Here is a 19,914-nt window from a genome sequence, read left to right on the forward strand (position 1 = left end):
TAGGCATGGAAGGTCATCATATCAATGGTGGACATTGAAGCCTCAGAAGAGGGGGAGTGCATAAAACCTTCATTTCCTGATGAAGCTCCTATGAGGAAGTTCAGCAGGGGTTGAAAACATCCTTACCATTTATAAATAAATTATATCCACAGAAAATTTTAAGCAACTTATTATGCACAGCACCAGCTCACCAATGTAAATTGCATGCTGGTCTTTGTTCTGAATTTCAAAGGCATTCTTCCCAGCCTGCTGTCTAATCTCCACAAGGAAAGGTTAACTCTGGAGATCACGAATCCAAACACAGAAAGCCAGATTGCATCATTCTGATCAATACACATTATAAGTTAAAACAATATTTCTTTGCTTTTATTTCTTCATTTTAACAGGTGTGTCAACACAAAGCCTCAAACGAAATCACATTTACACAAAAGCAAGCAACTAGGGGAAGAAAAATCAGAAGATAAAACAATAAAATTAAAATGTAAATGAACCACTATGTTCTTAAATTGCTTCACTTCTGCAAGTCTTGATTTCCTCATTGCTAAAAGAAGAGCTGCTTAACATGCAGACTTTGGACCCCATCACCAAACATTTTGATTCACTAGGTCTGGCTCTGTAGTTAACAAGCTTTGGGTGTGATTCCAATGATTGGCTAGAGGTGGGACCCCATTGGTCTACATACTTATTGTATTAGTTTCATGGTTCTGTTGTGACAAATTACGACACTGTTTGTCACTTAAAATGACCAAATTTATTCTCTTACAATGCTGGAGGTCAGAAGTCTGAAATCAGCTTCACTGAACTTAAAGTTGGCTGGCTCCTTTTGAAGACCCAAAGGGAAAATCCATTTCCCTGCCTTTCCAGCTTCTACAAGTTGCCACATGTCTTGACTTGTGGCCCCTTCCCCCGACTTCGAAATACATCACTCTGATCTCTGCTTCCATCATCACATCACCTTTTCCTCTTCTGTAGTCAAATCTTCCTCTAACTCCTTCTTTTAAGGATACTTATGATTACATTTAGGGTGTACCCAGATAATCCAGGACATGTCCTCATCTGAAAATCTTTAACTCAATCCCATCTGCGAAGACCCTTTTGCTGTATAAGGTAATACAAATTCCAGGGATTAAGACAAAGATACCTTGGGGGATCACTATTCATCCTACTGCCTACTTGGAATGAACAGCAAGTTCCCCTGACAATCTATAGTCTATGTTCCCAAGATGGTTCTCTGGGAAATACTGGACTCTTTTCACAGGGGAGAAAAAAAAAGTAGCTGTCCTTCCATCTCTAACCTGACTCCTCTTTCCCTCACGCCCACTAAAAGGAAGTGAGCTACACCATCTGCTTGTCCCATCAGGGTATTACCCAGAATCAGAGTAGGGAAAAACACCTCATAAAATACTCTGACAAATAAATCATATCCTGGGGACCAGGTGAGAATTAGAAAGCTGTACACTAGGGAGCTGCCAAAGAACTGGTGGTACTAAAGTTACATGGAGCTCTGTCATTTGTTCTTTCATTCAGAAAGGATGTATATAATTCTCTTGGAAGGAAACCATATTTTTATGTTGGATGAAATTATTCAGAAATCTGGGCTGAAGAAAACATACGAACACACTTGCTTAATGTTAGTTTTTTTATTTTTTTATTTTTTTTAATTTTTTTGGTAGAAGGTGTTTTTGAATAGTCACTGAACCAGCTGGAGTTGAAAAGTTGGATTTTTGCAGCTAATATAAACAGAGTTCAGATTTTGTCCTTGATCTGAAAGCCTTGGGAAAGCAGCTGCAAGAATACTGCTTCCTTGCTTCTGATTCCTTCAGCAGTGAGGCACATGATATTTCAAAGCTCTAACAAATTCATCTGTGATTTTTCTCTCAGGGATTAAGAAAACCAACTGGCCTAAGAGTGACTCAGCAGTTTCCACCCTCCTCTTCTAACAATGCACCGCATCTAACATTGAGAAACCAGCTCAGAACTCACACCTCTCTCCGAGCTGGGTGGCTCCATTCCAAACCACCAGCTGTTCTTTCTACTTTCTTTTCTATTTTTTAAAGCAGTCTGAAGCAAATGCTTTAAAACTACATATAGTAAATCTCTTTTCCTTTGTTCCCAACATGCAAATAACCCTGAACTCTGTTCTGAGGACAGCAGTTGCAAAGAATGAAGGTTAATGAGTAAATCCACCCACTTCTGCCAGAAAGCTCCCCTCTCCTGCTCAGCACTCAGACCTGCCTGCCTCCCTTTGCAGAGAGAAACAATGCGGCAGCTGAACAAAGTGAAGGCGCTGTGATACTCAGGGGCTCAGTGGAGGTTGGTCTAAAATTCCATTCCACAGAACTGAGGATAATTTGGGGTCATTACCATTTCTCAGCAGCTCAAATTCAATCCTCCTGATAGTGAGCATGAGGTTCATTTAGAGAGAAGAAAATTGTATTGAGTGGAGAGTCAGAATGCTGGATGGTCCCTGCCATTTCCCCAAAGAAATCATTCCAAACCGCATGCCCGCTGCTGTTAACCAATCTGTGTGTAATATAACTCGCTGTTTTTAGGGCTGATAGATTTTCAAATATAAAAAAAATTATGTCTGGAGGCAAAAAGAATAATATCACTTCCATTGCTTTCTAGGTCATAACATTTTACATTTGATATTTCTTCCAAATATGGCCAGCTGTTGCCCTGATCATTGCTCACACATCCAGGTGTGTTACATCAACCTCATCCTTCTCCATCCTGCTGAGAACTCTGGAAGGCTTATTTCCCACCCACTTACATCCTTCTTACATCTCTTAAAGATGTGCTCAGATGGTGGCATTTCACTCACTAACTGAGGCTGCACTTCCATTATCTTGGGCTAAAATTAAGTACATTTATTGGGAACAACTATGTTCCCAAATGTCTTCTGAGAATGACATTTGTTGGATGTTTAAGTTAGAGAAAAGAGGGTTCTAACCCCACTTAGAGTAGGATACATAGTCTAAGGAAAAAACTAAAGCCAACAATAGGTATCTATTGAGTGCCTTCTATAAACCAGGCACAAAGCAGGTAGAGTAAGATGTCATAGTTCAGCCCTCATGGAGCTTATGAACTAGCAGAGAAGCCAGGCAGTGAACAAAGACTTGCAGGTGTATTAAGTGTTGTCAGAATAAGTTTCAGAGGCTATGCACCTATTACTTTGTTGAGAAACAGCTCCCCCGCTTTCTCCTCTGGATGTAAAGTAAACAGATGGTGGTCAGAATGCACTCTATTATGCCACTCAGGACAGATTCTTGTCTGGCACTTCTAAAAGCTACCCATATTTAAAAAATTTATTTTCCCGTATCCACATAAATGCAAATCTATATGCACGAGTGCTCCGAGGATGAGCCAGATGATGTAGACTTTTCGGAGGGCTCTTTCTCAGGTGTTTTGCTGTCGGATTGGCTCACCACTCCTCTTTACAGATGTTTGTTTCAGAGTATGGAGCGGGAGAAGGGAGGTTGCAATCTAGGCAAGTAAGAGCCCTCCAACCTGGAGCTGAGATGATGCTTGACCAATCTCCCCTCTCAAGAACTCCCTGATGGAACCAGAATTGAACTTGCTTGTAGAATGGGATAATTAAGAACAAGCCCATAAGTCAACTAAGCACAGTTAACGGTGGAGCAGCTATGCAATATCCAGCACTCTTCACCAATTTATTGGTGGCCTTAAAATTCACACTTTGGAAGTTCCTTGTGGGGAAGTGGGTTAAGAATCAGGCACTGTCACTGCAGCGGCTTGGGTCACTGCTCTGGCTTGGCTTTGATTCCTATCCCAGAACTTTCACATGCTGCAGCCCAGCCAAAATATAGAATAAAATAAAACTTGCACAGAGAAATTATCTTTCCTAAATGGTTCACATGCCAAAACACAGCAAAGACACTATGAACGTGAAACACACGCACATGTTCATACAGAAATTCATAACCTCAAAGACTGTCAAAGTAGTAAAATTTAATCCCATTAATGGTGGCCTTTGTGTCTTTGTCACATGCAGTACATTTCTGGATTTGGGAATGAGTGTGCCTCAGAGGACCCTCGCTGCCCAGGTGCCCTGCCAGAAGGACAGGTATGACTGAATGGAATATTAGCTTAGAAAACTCTGAATTAGAGGAATCAATGACCAGCCCTCAGGCCAAGTGCCTCTACCCACCATGAATCTTATAAAGTAGCCTGTGAACTGTCTAGGATTTTCATAAATTGTTGACATTTGAGATACAGAACAGTGACAATACAAGGTTATTTTAAAGTTGGATGTTGGTTACCTATGATGAAGTACCTAGCCCAATATAAATAAGACTAATTGTAAGGCTTTCAAGAGGATCCCCTAGGTCCAGCATTAAGGGGATTTCCTTGTAGTTCCCTTGAATAGCATAAGATATGAAATGATGAGAAAATAATCAGTCCTTATTAAAAAGAATGTGTGCACAAAGATGTTCACACTAGTGTTGGTTGTAATAGCAAAATCATGACAAATTTTTTTGAAAAATATTTCATGGCTTGAAAAAATGCTCATGTTATAAGCAGAAGGCCTAAATAGACATTTCTCCACAGAAGATGTACAGATGGTCAACAGGCACATGAAAAAATGCTCAGTATTGCTAATTATTAGGGGACTGCAAATCAAAACTGCAATGAGGTATCACCTCACCTAAGTCAGAATGGCCATCATCAAAAACTCTACAAATAATAAATGCTGGAGAGAGTGCAAAGAAAAAGGAGCCCTCCTATGCTTTAAAACTACATATAGTAGTTTTAACTATATTCCTACTGTTGGTAGGAATGTAAATTGGTACTGCCATTATGGAGACTAGAGGAGGTTCCTTAAAAAAATAAAAATGGAGTTACCATATGATCCAGCAATCCTACTCCTGGGCATATATCTGGAGAAAATTGTAATTTGAAAAGATACAGGCACCCCGATGTTCACAGCAGCACTATTTACAATAGCAAAGACATGGAAGCAACCTAAATGTCAATAGACAGATGAATGGATAAAGAAGATGTGGTATATAATATACACATGTTACCTGACATAAAAAGAATGGAATAATGTCATTTGCAGCAACATGGATGGACCTAGAGATTATCGTACTAAGTGAAATAAGCCAGGTAGAGAAAGATAAATATCATATGATTTTACTTATATGTGAAGTCTAAAAAAAAAAAAGATACAAATAAACTTGTTTATAAAGCAGAAATAGACCCACAGACATAGAAGACAAACTTACGGTTACCAAAGAGTAAAGGATGATTAGGAAGTTGGAATTAACATATACACACTACTATATATGAAATAGATAATCAACAAGGACCTATTATATAGCACAGGGAACCATACTCAATATTTTATAACAACCTATAAAGGAAAAGAATCTGAAAAAGAATATATATAACCCAGTTACTGTGCTGTACACCTGAAATTAACACAACATTGTAAATCAACTATATTTCAATAGAATTTTTTAATTTTTGAAGAATATTTCATGGAGTGGAAAAAAAATGCTCATAGTGTTTCCTCTTTTTAAAAAAGGCTACTTATTAACAAGACTACACATATCATGGGATCCCCATTTTGAAGGATAGGAATAGAAGGAAATATATGCAACATTGTGTTATTTCTGAATGGTGAGATAATGGGTTATAGTTTATAAATTTTCTATGATAAGCATATATTACTTTTCTAATCAGGGGGGAAAGTCACCTAAAACGTTATTGCAAGAAGGATTTATAAGTATGTGCATTGGAGGTGGTTGTGTGTAGTGAGTGGCCCAGAAAGTCCCCATCCAAGACAAAAGACCCCCAGTGAGTTGCTTGGTGGGAAGGTGCCATGCTTTTCTGATGGGAGTGATATTATTTATTGCCTCTTTTGTTTTAGAATAATCCTCAAGTATGCCCCTACAATCTGTATGCTGAGCAGCTCTCAGGATCGGCTTTCACTTGTCCAAGGAGCACCAACAAGAGAAGGTAAAAGGATTAGATGGATTCTGACCTGTGGAGCTATGACTAGTACTTAGTGCCGCCTCCTATACCCTGGGCCACAGCCTCAGGGCTGCCTAAAATCCTGCTTCTTATAGACTGAGCTCTGGGTCATAGTCAGGGGAGGATTGGCCTCATCTCCAGCTAGACTCAAGTGACTGATGGAAGAAGGCAAGAGAGCAGCTTACACAGAGCCTAGAAAACAGGCATGTTTGGTTCCACTTAAAAATTGTTGTTTGTACTCAGACGAAAATATTCCTCATAGTCTGGCCTTCCTCTGGGATTGTCCAGTTGAGTTCTAAATTTGGGGTTACTTGGGTTTTTTTTTTTTTAATAATGATTAACTCAAAATTATAGAAGAGTCAGTGCAATATCTTCCTCAGCTGACTAGAAGTGTTCTTTGGATGAAAATACTGAATAATCCAAGCTTGGGTAGATGAAAGGTCATGTATTATGGCCCCTTGTGGTTGGAATTAATAAGATTTATACTCCTGGGAATTTGCCTTTGCTGGAAACCAGTACAGTCATTAGCACAAAGTGTCATGTACCATGTCTGCTCTAATCCTACAAGCCAGGTCAATGAACTCACTCCCCTGTTTAACTCTTCTGGGGCCGGTTGGATGCCATAGATGTTGTGGTTTGCAGAGGTAGTGAGTGTTGTGACTTAGACGAGCAGTGTCTAATTGCAGGAATTTCAGACTAGGGCATCTGTGAAAAGGGCTGCTACTTATACTGGGGTTTGGGGGAGGAGGGCAGGCTGTCTTTACTGCTTCATGGAAGGTGACTGGGTTTATCTCCAGAGAGTCCTCCTGAGTAGCAAATGAGGTAGTGCACACAAAAGCATAATGGACCACACAAACAGTAGACAGTTCCCCTTCATGGTTAGTTATGCCCACTCTGGAGTCAGGCCTCGTGAGTTTAAATCTCGGCCCCTTCTCTTTCCAGCTATGTGACCTTGGGCAACTCATCTGCCCTCTCAGAGCTTTCTGGTTTCTTATTTGTAAAAGATATAATAATAGTACTTATTTCACAATTGTGATGAGAATTAAGGGAAAGAGTATATGTAAAATGCTTAGCACATTGCCAGGGCCGTGATGAGTGCTCCAATAACATTAATTATGACAATCATTCTTATTGCCACAATAGCAGAGTGTCTCCCTCCAATGCAGGGAATCCCTAGGCAGCTGTCAGAGAAATGAGTGGCAGGTGCTATGATGTTGTCAATATCAATATTGCTTCTCTCTCTGTAGATATGTATGTGGAGGTGGGAAAAGACTGTTTTCCATACTTGTCAAATCAGGGGTTAACACTATTGCTATTTGATCATCTCTCTCCCTGCAAGGTAGGGTAAGCACACAGACAATTCCTGTCCATTCTAATTTATGACAGCCTGGCCTCCATGACTATGTTCTTGACTTTATGACCCGCTCACTAACAGGACACCTGGACTCTGGATTCTGCTGCCTGCTCCTGTTATTCAGCAATATCTTCAGCCAGCAGGAGCAGAGCTCTGTTCCAGGAGGCTGAAAGGGGCTGTTGACATTTCATTAAGAAGTTGGCATCATTCCCTGAATCAGAATTAAATCTCTGTCCAGGGCAATGTAGTGCTGCCTGGGGAGTTTTATAAACTCAGCTAAAAAACAAGGGATACTAGGCATGGCTCACCCATCTGTTTAGAACTCTTCAAAAGTATCCACGAGAATTTTGTAACAATGCTCAAAATCCCCAGTGGTCAAATGGAACCAGCCCCATCCATAGGTGAGAAAGCCTGAAATTCTTACGTTTAGTCACTAGTCACTAGTCACTTAAGCCCTAGAGTTGAGGACTCTGCACCCAACCCCAACACTCCACCCCCTCACCCCACCCCAAAAAACTATCAGTGTTTATCTACCAGAGGTTGATTTTCATTTGATTATTTAACTGATCCCTTAGGGCCTAAGAAAGTGAGATCCACACAGAGACTGTGGAAAATCTGGACCATCATAAACCAAGATGATTAGGGACAGATAGACAATTCAATGCATATCTAATAAGGAGTTCCCGTCACGGCTCAGTTGTTAACAAATCTGACTAGGAACCATGAGTTTGTAGGTTCAATCCCTGGCCTCCCTCAGTGGGTTAAGGATCTGGCATTGCCATGAACTGTGGTATAGGTTGTAGCTTGGATCCCACATTGCTGTGGATCTGGCATAGGCCGGCAGCTACAGCTCCAACTAGACCCCTAGCCTGGGAGCCTCCATATGCCATCGGTGTGGCCCTAAAAAGACAAACAAAAAAAAAAGCCCACATCTAATAAGTGAGCACCTACTGTGTGCCAGGCACTCTAGGTACATAAACTCTGAATCTTCATGATGATCCTAGGAGGTAAGAATGAGAAACATAGGATCAAGAAAGTTTTGTAACTTGCCCGGAGTCACGCAATTGGGTCTAAGATACACCCACATGTTCTCAATTCCATATACTACTAGAAGCTGAGGAGGCTTAGTTAATTCATGGCTTAGGTAATTCATCCCATGTCTGAGATCACCTCACCTGGAGCTAGAAGACTCAAAAGAAAAATGAACAAACCTAGCCTTTTATCCCCCAAATGGATCAGTGTGGAGCCAGGTCACCTCCATCACCAGAAGGAGACTGTCCTCAGGCTTAAAAGGTCAGAGCCTATTCAAGCAGGTCTGGGCTTCCATTGCTCCAAGTGGTGTCCTTCTTTCTGCTGTACTGTGTCAGGGTAATGGCCTCTGAAAGGACTTGGGACCCTCTTAGTGAGTTTCAGTGTCCCTCTCAACTCCTGTATGGTTATCCTCCTGCTGTCCTTCAGGTTCCTTCATCAGAGTCTACTCTTCCTGAAACAAATCCACAAATGTACTATAAGAAAATATAGTCTTCTAATTTTATTTTATTTATTCATTTTTTAATTTTTATTTTTTATTTTATTTTATTTGCTTTTTAGGGCCACACCTGTGGCATATGGAAGTTCCCAGGCTAGGGGTCAAACTGGAGCTGTAGCTGTCAGCCTATGCCACAGCCACAGCAACACCAGATACTTAACCCATGGAGTGAGACCAGGGATCAAACCCGCATCCTCATGGATATTAGTCCAGTTTGTAACCTGCTGAACCAAAACAGAAACTCCAATAGCCTTATAATTTTAGTGTACAGATGTGTTAATTTCCTAGGATTCTTACAAATTAACATCGAAAAGACAACCCAACAGAAAAATGGAAAGAACTCAGGCAAGTAATTCACAGAAGAATTATAAGGATCCAATAAACATACAGATTCTCAAACTTTCTCATAAAAAGGTAATATGAAATAAAACTGAAAAAATATTTTTTAACTATAAGGGCAAAATGATTAATAATACTCCATATTTGTGGGTGATCAGGCGCTCCCACACATTATTGTTGTGAAAATAAATTGATACAACAATTTGGCAATTTTGCATGTTATGTCTTTGAAACATCTGAAAGAATGCACAAGAAAATTAAGCTGTGATGCCTCTGAGGACTGGCCCTGAAGAAATTAGAGGAGAAAGCCATTTACCTTTTGGGACTTTTTGAATTTCTTTTACCACTGGCATGGATTACTTTTATAATTTTAAAGAAGAGAATCGATTTATATTTCAAAAATGACAAAGAAACCACCCATATTCTCTCGATCTGTGTAGGCTTCATTGTCCTCATTTTCCAGAGGCAGAGCAAGGATCAGTATCCAGTGAGGTATATAAACTGGTGCCTTTCTGTGGATTTGCCTGCACAGGTATCCTCAAGGTACCTCCCCTTCCTTTACAGTTGTCACTGGGAATGGCCATTCTTTTTTGTTGTTGTTGTTGGTATGGAAATAACCAAGGGCTGGAGCCTCAGTCCGAAGAGTGATGGGGGAGTGGAAAGGCGAGCAGAGGCTGAGGCTATGGGCAGCAGTGGCTATTAAGAAATGATGCTGTGTCATTGCTTCTCACATTAAAGCCCACAGATCGTTGCCGCCTTGAGCGTCTTCCTAATGGTACTTCCTGAGCCAGTCTGTGCATCACTCCTAACATCACCCTGTGTCCTTGTTTCCCCCCAGCTGGCTTTATAGGATTCTACCTTCAGTTTCTCACAAGCCTTTTGAATCCGTCGACCAAGGCCATGTCACTCACAACTGGGATGAAGTGGGTCCTGATCCTAACCAGGTAACTTGGTCCCATGAATTGACACATAGCATGTATCCAAAGTCTTAAACATAAACATGTCAATCTAGCCTGGGTCTTTGAGAAGTTAGACAGACTTTTTAAAATAAATGCTAAAGTGTGTCTATCCTTTTGCTCAAACTTGGTTAGGAATTTTGGAATTGATTGATTGTTCCTGCGTGCATGTGTGTTTGTGCATCTCAGCTTTTGTTTTTCTAGCCTAATGGCTCCAGGAGTGCCCAGGTGAGTTGAATGAATGAGAATTATATAGGCTGATGAAAATACACCTACATGTCTGTAGGTTTGTTGGTTAGTTTTAATCGAAACTCATTTAGCACAGACTATTGAAAACACTCAGCATGTACATATCTGAAAAGAGGCCTCTGATATAGGGAAGAGAGGCCTACTGTCTAAGCTGGACTCTGTAAGTATATTGTCACTTAGGAACTTGAATTCCTTACCTAAGAATTTTCTTCTTTTGATCTAGCGACAAATGGGCTTTCCATCTGCATATCAGTATTATTTATGTACTCTGCTTTCAGTAATGAGACAGACTCAGTGCTATAATGGACTGAGATCTATTTTTTTTTTTTTTAGCCTCACCACAGCATGAGAAATTTCCCAGGCCAGGGATTAAACCCTTGCCGCAGCAGTGGTACCACCAGATTCTTAACCTCTAGGCTACCAGAACTCTATTTTTTTGCTTCTCAGCACTCCAGTATATTCCTTTTGCCCCTGAGTTTAGGTATATGTCACTGATAACAAGTGCATAATGCAGGAAGGAAAACAGACCTGGATTTGCATGCCTGGTCCTCTACTTGCCCACTGTATCTTTGAGCTACAGTGTTTCACCTGTAAGCTGGGATGATCATGACATCTGCCATGCTTTGCTGTTTTGTGAGGATCACTTGACCGAACAGGTGAGAACATGCTTTTCACAGTGCTTGCAACACAGTAGGCAAGAAGCATGGCTCATACAGCCATGTTGATATATCCACTTAAAGGTAGTGGTACTGAATATAAATCTCAGAATTTATATTCAGGTAATTTTTTTCTTCATTTTACATTTTTTTTTTTTTAATTCCAAGATCTTCATCTGCCAGATTGGAAGGAAACAACTTCATCTCAGTCTTCCCTGGGAACCTCTGGTCTTAAAACAGTGCCAGAGTAGGAGTGGGGGGTTGGGCCTTGCTGGTTGGTCCTCTCTCGCTGGGTAGTATTGAGATAACCATTGTTCTGCTACTATGATGCCAGGTCTAGGCATAGAATCATCTGCAAGACACTCCCAGTCCTGTCATCCTGGATATGGACAGCCATTTCTTCCTTCTGGGAGTTGCTAGGTCACAGGTTCAAGGGTCCTCTCTGTATTCAAATCTGCACAAATTGATCAGTCTCTCTCTCTCTCTCTTCTTCCCCTCTCCCTCCTTGCTTCTCCCCTCCCCTCATTCCCCCCAACAGCCCTGGGAAATTTTCTGTTTTCCTCTGGTTTACTAAGATGTTTAGTCTATACCTGCAAATCTCCTTCTCTTGGATGCTTAGACTTTTTGTAGAACAAAAGGCAGAGTAGGAGTCCCCGGTGTGGCTCAGTAGAAACAAACCCAACTAGTATCATGAGGATGTAGGTTTGATCCCTGGCCTTGCTCAGTGGGTTAGGGATCCGGCATTGCTGTGAGCTGTGATCCAGGTCGAAGATGTGGCTCCAATGCCCCCTGTTGCTGTGACTGTGGTGAAGGCCAGCAGCTACAACTCCAATTCAATCCCTAGCCTGGGAACCTACATAGGCCACACCTTTGGTCCTTGGGGAAAAAAAAAAAAAGAAAAGGCAGAATAACTTAAAGTCACTCTTGGTTTCCTGCCCTGCTCCATCTTCTCCCTAATTATGGACATCTCAGAGAACTAACTACCTGCTTGAATGCTACTCATCCCTCTCCAACAGGGCAGGAAAAGAGGCCTTGAGAGTGGAAAAATATGGGGGTGAACAATTTAAAATATTATCTACCTCACAGACATTTTGAAACTGTGGAAATAACTGACCCTTAAACATGTGTGAAGTATACACCCTCCCCAGTCCATCACGGGCCTGTACATCTTCTTTGAGCCTATAGGGGAAAGGCAGCTCTTGCTCCAATTCCCAGTCTTGCAGGCACAATCCCCAGCTGAGACACAAAGCCAGGCTCTCGCTCCTGCGCTTTCCCCTTCAGCAGTTCAGACACAATTTGCACAGCCAACCTGCGGACCCCATTTCACCTGTCTTTGTGTCAAACCTGGGCTCCTAATCCAATCCCATACAGCCTTCTCGCCCACACTCCAGGGTTAGGAGCCCATCTGGCAGCTACATCCATTTAATCATTTACCTCACTGAATTAACCATTTACCTCCCACTCATCTTGTAAAGGGCCATAAAGCATTCTGTCCAAAGTCACTGTTCATTCTCTGAGAATCTGCTTGATTTCTCAGTGGGATACAACTTAAATTCTCTAATTTCTCTCTTAGAGTTACAATGGTCATACTCACTCGTATTAGATGAATAAATCTGTTTCATAACAGGACTCCATATTTCATTAGCAAAAAATAAAGAATGGGTACCTATACTTCTTTCTCTCTCTTTTTTTTTTTTTTTTAGAGCTGCACCCGGAACATACAGAAGTTTCCGGGCTAGGAGTTGAATAGGAGCTGCAGCTGCAGGCCTACCCCATAGCCACATCAATGCCAGATCCAAGCCACATCTTCGACTTATACCACAGCTTATGGCAACTCTGAATCCTTAACCCACTGAGCAAGGCCAGGGATTGAACATACATCCTCATGGATATTAGTCAGGTTTGTTATGCTGAGCCACAATGGGAACTCCTGAAGATGGATACCTATACTTCTTTAGGATTTGGGGTCAGGCTAGAAATTATTATACACTAGTTTGGGAAGGTTAAGAGGGTATTTGAACCACAGTAAGATTCCTAATTTTTTTTCTTTTTCTTTTCTTTTTTTTTTTTTTTGGTCTTTTTAGGGCCACAATCACAGCATATGGGGGTTCCCAGGCTAGGGGTCAAGTCAGAGCTGTAGCTGCTGGCCTACGCCATAGCCACAGCCACACCAGATCCGAGTTGCATCTGCGAGCTATACCACAGCCCATGGAAATGCCAGATTCTTAACCCACTGAGCGAGGCCAGGGATCAAACCTGCATTCTCATGGATACTAGTCAGATCCATTTCTGCTGAGCCATGGCAGGAACTCCAAGTTTTCTAATGCTTCAGGTGGCAAAGAGAATCCCCAGTTAAGTTTCTGACAATTTTCTCAAGTAGAATCAAATCTCCTATTACACAAAGGAACAGGGTGGCTATAAAATCAGCAAATAAGACAAAAATTAAGTACAAACAAAATTGTCTCTGAAAAATCCCTTAAATCACCCTATAAAGTATAGGATACATGGTTTTGTGTTTGTTACCACTTATGGTAATTCTTATGTACACTGCATTTGAGAACCTTTGAGCTTGACTAAAAGAAGGATTACAGGAAAAGTCTGTGAGTAGATGTTTGGGAATTCAAATCATGGGGCTCTTAAGATAACTATCAGCTCGTGGTGTATAGGGTAGAGAGGGGACTTCCAGGGCCCCTGCCTGCTCATATATTCCAGTTATCTAAGCCTCTGTAATCTTAATACATCATTATAGATTTGTTTATGGTTGTGTGGGCCACAGTGGAGCCACACTTATTTTATATCATTTTTTTCGGGGTGTGGTTGGGGGAGGAGGTTTTAAACCTAACTTTTAAAGAAAATGTAAGTATGATGTGTTGTATGCTCAGTAATATCCTTTTATTATACAATATTACTATTTCTATGATTACTATTGATACATTTTATTGAACATGAATACAGCCCTTCATAATGATTATTTTGGGGTGTAAGTGGCTTATCCATGGACGCTAACCTCATTCTGATAGAATTTTTCTTTTTGTCTTATAAAAGTAATATAAAAATAAATAAATAAAAATAAAAGTAACATGTACTTATAGAAACTGAAATGATACAGAAATTAACAAAGCAGAAAATGGAAGTCTCCTACCATAGGTGAGAGTCAAGTATATCTGTTGTGATTGTTAATTTATTAATTCAAAAATTGTTAACATTCATTTTGAGAGAAATATTTGAGGAAACTGCATTTAAAAGCCTGAGTTAATATAGAGGCATCAAAATACCTGCATCAAAATTTCTGCTTGTGGAGTTCCCTGGTGGTTCAGCAGGTTAAGGGTCTGGCAGTTGCAACTGCTAAGGTGCCTGTTCAGTCCCCAGCACAGGAACTTCCACATGCTATGGGCACAGCCAAAAAAAAAAAAAAAAAAAAAAACTGCTTGCTTTCTAATAGATTCTGAATACACATTTGTTTCCTCCTTCTCTTCCCCTGGTTTCTTTGCTTTGCATTTCTCCTGGAACTTGTTACCTTCCTCCTGTTTTGAATTCCTTCAAACACTTTCTACATAGTGACCATCAAATGCATTCCTTTTCCAGTGTTTCCCCTGCTCAGTTTTGACATTGTGCTCACATGTGGTGGAACAGATATGCCCCAGAACTCAATAGTACCACTTTGGATACTAGCTCCATCAAGGCAGTGGTTTATCCTCCTCCTGCTCTATAACCTACACCTGCTATTCTACTTCCCCCGTCCTGATACACCCACCCTGGCTGTTCTTGCAAAATCTACCTGATTAGTCTTGTCATTTATACCTGCATGACAAGTTAACATCTCTTTCCAACTATATGCTTCATTAATTAACCACAGTGATCTGCATTCATCACTTCTCCCACCTCATAACCTCTTCCAAATATGTGCTCCAGACTCTCACAAGAAAGCCAGAGATTGTATTTAGGTACCTACCCAACAGTCCTTCTCACCTGAAACCTGTATTGTAGGTATGTCTTCACCTGTCACATACTAAATCCAAGGCTTCATCAGCCTCAGCAACTCTCCACATTAGTCATCTCTGGGAGTTTGAAGACCTAAAAATTACTTAATATTTCCTCCAAGACAGCATTATGGGATGTGCTCATGCAATCGCCATCATCTTTGATACCTTCCAAAAAGATTAGAAACCATGCCCCCAAAACCTTCATCTTCTTTTAGCATATATTTAATTAATCATCTAAGAATTAAGGCAAACTCTTTCTGAGTGCATTTAGATTCAGCCGTGGACATAACAAACTCAAACCATTAATATCTCATGTAATCAATATACCTATTTCATTCATCATGCACCTTCCTCTAACTTCTGGAACCCCAGAATTTAGCAAACAAACTTGCATCCAAGTTAACTGTGATTTTATAGATTTCATTTAGAATTCCTGAATCAGTATTCCTCTTTACAGGTCAGAGTCCTTTCAAGTTTACCTTCTCAATTACTACAACCCTAATCTCTTGATTGTTGGAAAGTCAGACTCTTGGCTTTCCAACAATCAGCTGAGGAAATCACCTTTTAGTTCTCAACCAGTATATTATTTGGACCCAATGAGGAAACCCTCAAAGCTAAAATTCACTCTGCCCCTGGGACATACAAATTATCAAAAATGTTTCAAAACAATACATCCCAACAAGGTGTTGGATGTATAACTCGTCAAATTCTAGGTCTCACTATTCTAAAATCATCCCTCTCCAAAAATGTCATGGATTTCCCACCTCTAAGCTTTTTCCCAAGTCTCTCCTATTCATAGTGACTCCTTGAGAAAATAATTTAAACCCACTTTATCACCCCATTCATTCCATAACCCTTTGCAATTCAACCTGACCAGATCACTCTATTGAAAGTAAATCAACTATATTTTAATCTAAAAAAAAAGAAAGAAAAAAAAGTATGTGCACCTTCTTTAAACAACAATAATGTACCTGCTACCATTAATACATGTTTTTATGCAAAACTTACAGAAAAGTGTAAATGCCTAATAATCCCTCCAATGCAGAGTTAACCACTTCTAATGTTTTGGTTTCTTTCTTTCCAGTCTTTTTTCCTTGCACATATTTGTAAATGAATAAAGTCTGGGTTCCCATGCAGCCAGACTAAAAGTAATTCAAAATAATCCCAATCCTCATTTTCTTCTCCTGAAAACATTAAAGACTATCCAATATGTGACCCACAGTGACACTTTTTAAAATCCCCTTACCTCAATTTTTCCTGGACTCCAACCTTCTCACACTCTTTTCCAAGCTCTTGTCTTCCCCCCAAGCTCCTCAGGCCTGGACCACTGTTCATGGTCTGCCTCTGCCTTCTCCTACCTTCTGCCTCTAGGAAATAACACTTAAAGTGGAGGTCCCCATTCTCTTTTCCCAGGAGACCACACCCACCCACACACACACACATACACACCATTTATCTACATGGTGAGACTGGAGTTCAAAGGACTGAGGGTGTAGGAATGAGCAAAGCAGAATTTTTGGTAGGGAGCAGGGAAGAGAAGGGATAGAGGCTATGAATACTCTTATATTAATGTGTTGTTTTTTATTTAAAAGCAGTTATGTATATATTTACTTAAATAAATTCATGCTCTAATACAGTTTTTACTCTTTTTTATTATTTATTTATTTTTGTCTTTTTAGGGCTGCACCTGCGGCGTATGGAGGTTCCGAGGCTAGGGGTCAAATAGGAGCTGTAGTCGCTGCCCTACACCACAGCCACACCAAATTCAAGCCGTGTCTGCAACCTACACCACAGCTCACGGCAGCGCTAGATCCTTAACCCACCGAGCGAGGCCAGGGATCAAACCTGCGTCCTCACGAATACTAGTCAGATTTGTTTCTGCTGAGCCACAACAGGAACTCCTGGGGTTTTTTTTAACTTAAATATCATATTTTGTGCCTTTTTCCATGTCTTTTTAAACTCCTGGAGTATAAATAATTTTTCACGTGGCATTATAATCCAATACATGTTGATAAGACCACTTCTCTATTGTCAGATATTTTTAGAATTTTTTTCCATTTTTACTATTATAAATCATCCAAGGCGAAATACAATGCTTTTCTCCTCAATGTCCCAAATCTTGGAACAGTTGACGTCCCTCTTTTCTTCCTGGATCTCTATCCTTTCCTGTGTTCTATGACATTATGAAAACCTGCCGTCCCTCTTTTCTTCCTGGATCTCTATCCTTTCCTGTGTTCTATGACATTATGAAAACCTGCAAAAATAGACCATCTTCCAGGTCCTGAAGTAGACTCTCTTTCCCCTACCTTGTCTCCATCACCCTCCCGGGAGAGAGAGAAGCACTTACTCTCTCCTGTTTCTCACTGCCTCTTCCTTATTGTCTTTCTTCTTTTTTTCCTTCTTCTTACCACTTCCATCTTCCCTCTCCCCTCTGTGTTAGTTTGCCAGTGCTGCCTTTACAAAGTACGCAGACCGGTAGCTTAAACAACAAAACTTTACTTTCTCACAGTCGTGGAGGAAAGATAGATGTCTGAGATCAAGGTGCGGGAAGCGTCAGGGTCTTCTGAGGCCTCTCCACTGGCTTATAGATGGCCATCTTCTCCCTGTGTCTTCACATCAGCTTCTTTCTGTACGTGTCTATGTTCAAATTTCCTCTTTTTATAAGGATACGGCATATTGGCTCAGGGCCCACTCAGAGTACTTCTTTTGACTTAATCATTTCTGTAAACACCCTATCGCCAGATACAGTTATATTCTGAGGTACTAGGGTTTGGGACTCCAACATATGAATTTTGGGGAGAAGACAATTCGGCCCATGATATTCTCCCTCTGCTTCCTCCCCTTTCCTTCCAATTAGCAGTCAGTGATTCCCATTTTTGTTGGACTCTGTCTTAGAGGCAAAGGGGTTAATTACTATGGATAAGAAATACAAAGCTTTGGTGAACTAAGAAGGAATTCTTTGAGCAGCAGGGGATTTTTCTAGCCTATTTTGCTTCCCATCCAGCCCTGAACCCCCCATATATACACCTTTCTGGAGGCAGAATAGTAGAAATCTAACTTCACCCAACATAATATCAGCCCAAAGCTTGGTATAACCTGTTGGGCCTTGTTGCAGGAAATCAGTCCCACCACTTGGGTTTGGAAGCCATTCTGGGGCTGCCTTCATTGTGGAACCTCGTTTACACACTTATCCTGTATTTCACTTCTTAAAATCTAACAAATATCAGGAGTTCCCATTGTGGCTCAGCAGTAACAAACCCAACTAGTATCCTTGAGGATGCGGGCTTGATCCCTGGCCTCACTCAACGGGTTAAGGACCTGACTTTGCCATGAGCTGTGGCGTGGCAGACATGGCTCAAATCCCACAGGGCTGTGGCTGTGGTATAGACTGGTAACCACAGCTCCAATTCTACCCCTAGCCTGGAAACCTCCATGTGCCACAGGTGTGGCCCTAAAAAAGAAAAAAAAGAAAATAAAAAAAAAAATCTAACAAACATCATTCATTCCCATAACATTAACTATCACCTCTTTGCAATATGTTTTACAAATCTCTCCCCCAGCTTCAAACCCCATGTGGGACATTGCCATGTATATGTCCCAACTTAACAGGGTCCATGTTGAAGACATCATAGTCCCATCCAAACTTGCCCCTCTCTCTGGCTTTTCTAGGCCTGTTAATGACACAACACAATTGTGTTTCACACACAGTCTGCTATTACCTCTCCCCTCCACGGCCCAGCCAGTCTTTCAATTCTTCTTTCTTTTACGTTGAATTAGGTGCCATGTCAGTAGAATGGTGAGTCCCATCTACTTAAAAGTCACCAGGTGACTTGTTGAAAATGTAGATGTCCCAGACTCCCCACCCAGAGATTCTAATTCACTAGGTCTGGGGTGGTAACCAGGAGTCTCTCCAGAAGATTTCCATGCAGGATGGCTCTGGAACCAATCCTTTAAAGAAATACTGCTGTAGAATTTGCTTCCAAGATGTCTCTGATACTGTATTCTCCTCCCTTTCTTTCTTCTTCTTCTTCTTTTTTTTTTTTTTTTTTTTTTACCACCCCGCAGCATGTAGAGTTCCCAGGCCAGGGATCAGATCTGAGCTGCTGCCATTGTGACAAACGAACTACACTATGGCAATGCCAGATCTTCAACCCCCTGTGCCAGGCTTCAGAGACACACCTGATTCCGTTGCACCCCAGCTAAAACTGCATCTCCTTCCTTTTTCTTTCTTTTTTTTTTTGTCTTTTGTCTTTTTTGTTGTTGTTGTTGTTGTTGCTATTTCTTGGGCCGCTCCCGCGGCATATGGAGGTTCCCAGGCTAGGGGTCGAATCGGAGCTGTAGCCACCAGCCTGTGCCAGAGCCACAGCAACACGGGATCCGAGCCGCGTCTGCAACCTACACCACAGCTCACGGCAACGCCGGATCGTTAACCCACTGAGCAAGGGCAGGGACCGAACCCGCCACCTCATGGTTCCTAGTGGGATTTGTTAACCACTGTGCCACGACGGGAACTCCCCTCCTTCCTTTTTCTTGTCTTTTTTTTTTCTTTTTTCTTTTTTTTTTTTTTTTGTCTTTTTGCCTTTTCTAGGGTCACTCCCACGGCATATGGAGGTTCCCAGGCTAGGGGTCTAATCGGAGCTGTACCTGCCGGCCTACGCCACAGCCACAGCGATGTGGGATCCAAGCCACATCTGTGACCTACACCACAGCTCACAGCAACACCGGATCCTTAACCCACTGAGCAAGGCCAGGGATCGAACCCACAACTTCATGGTTCCTAGTCGGATTCGTTAAACCACTGTGCCACAATGGGAACTCCTTCTTCCTTTTCTTAATGCCACCTGATTTG

The 19,914-nt window shown here is 41.3% G+C and overlaps 1 protein-coding gene across 1 annotated transcript in view; it reads left to right on the forward strand.

The window, feature by feature from the left end:
- Positions 1 to 19,914, forward strand: part of HGD (homogentisate 1,2-dioxygenase) — a 49,812-nt gene that overhangs the window by 1,786 nt on the left and 28,112 nt on the right. The window contains exons 2-4 of the mRNA XM_047755644.1: positions 4,016 to 4,087; positions 5,897 to 5,985; positions 10,060 to 10,165. Of these exons, the coding sequence (XP_047611600.1) occupies positions 4,016 to 4,087; positions 5,897 to 5,985; positions 10,060 to 10,165 (267 nt within the window). The remainder of the gene's footprint in view (positions 1 to 4,015; positions 4,088 to 5,896; positions 5,986 to 10,059; positions 10,166 to 19,914) is intronic.

This window comes from Phacochoerus africanus, chromosome 1 (genome assembly GCF_016906955.1).
Source record: "Phacochoerus africanus isolate WHEZ1 chromosome 1, ROS_Pafr_v1, whole genome shotgun sequence".
Lineage (NCBI taxonomy): Eukaryota > Metazoa > Chordata > Mammalia > Artiodactyla > Suidae > Phacochoerus > Phacochoerus africanus.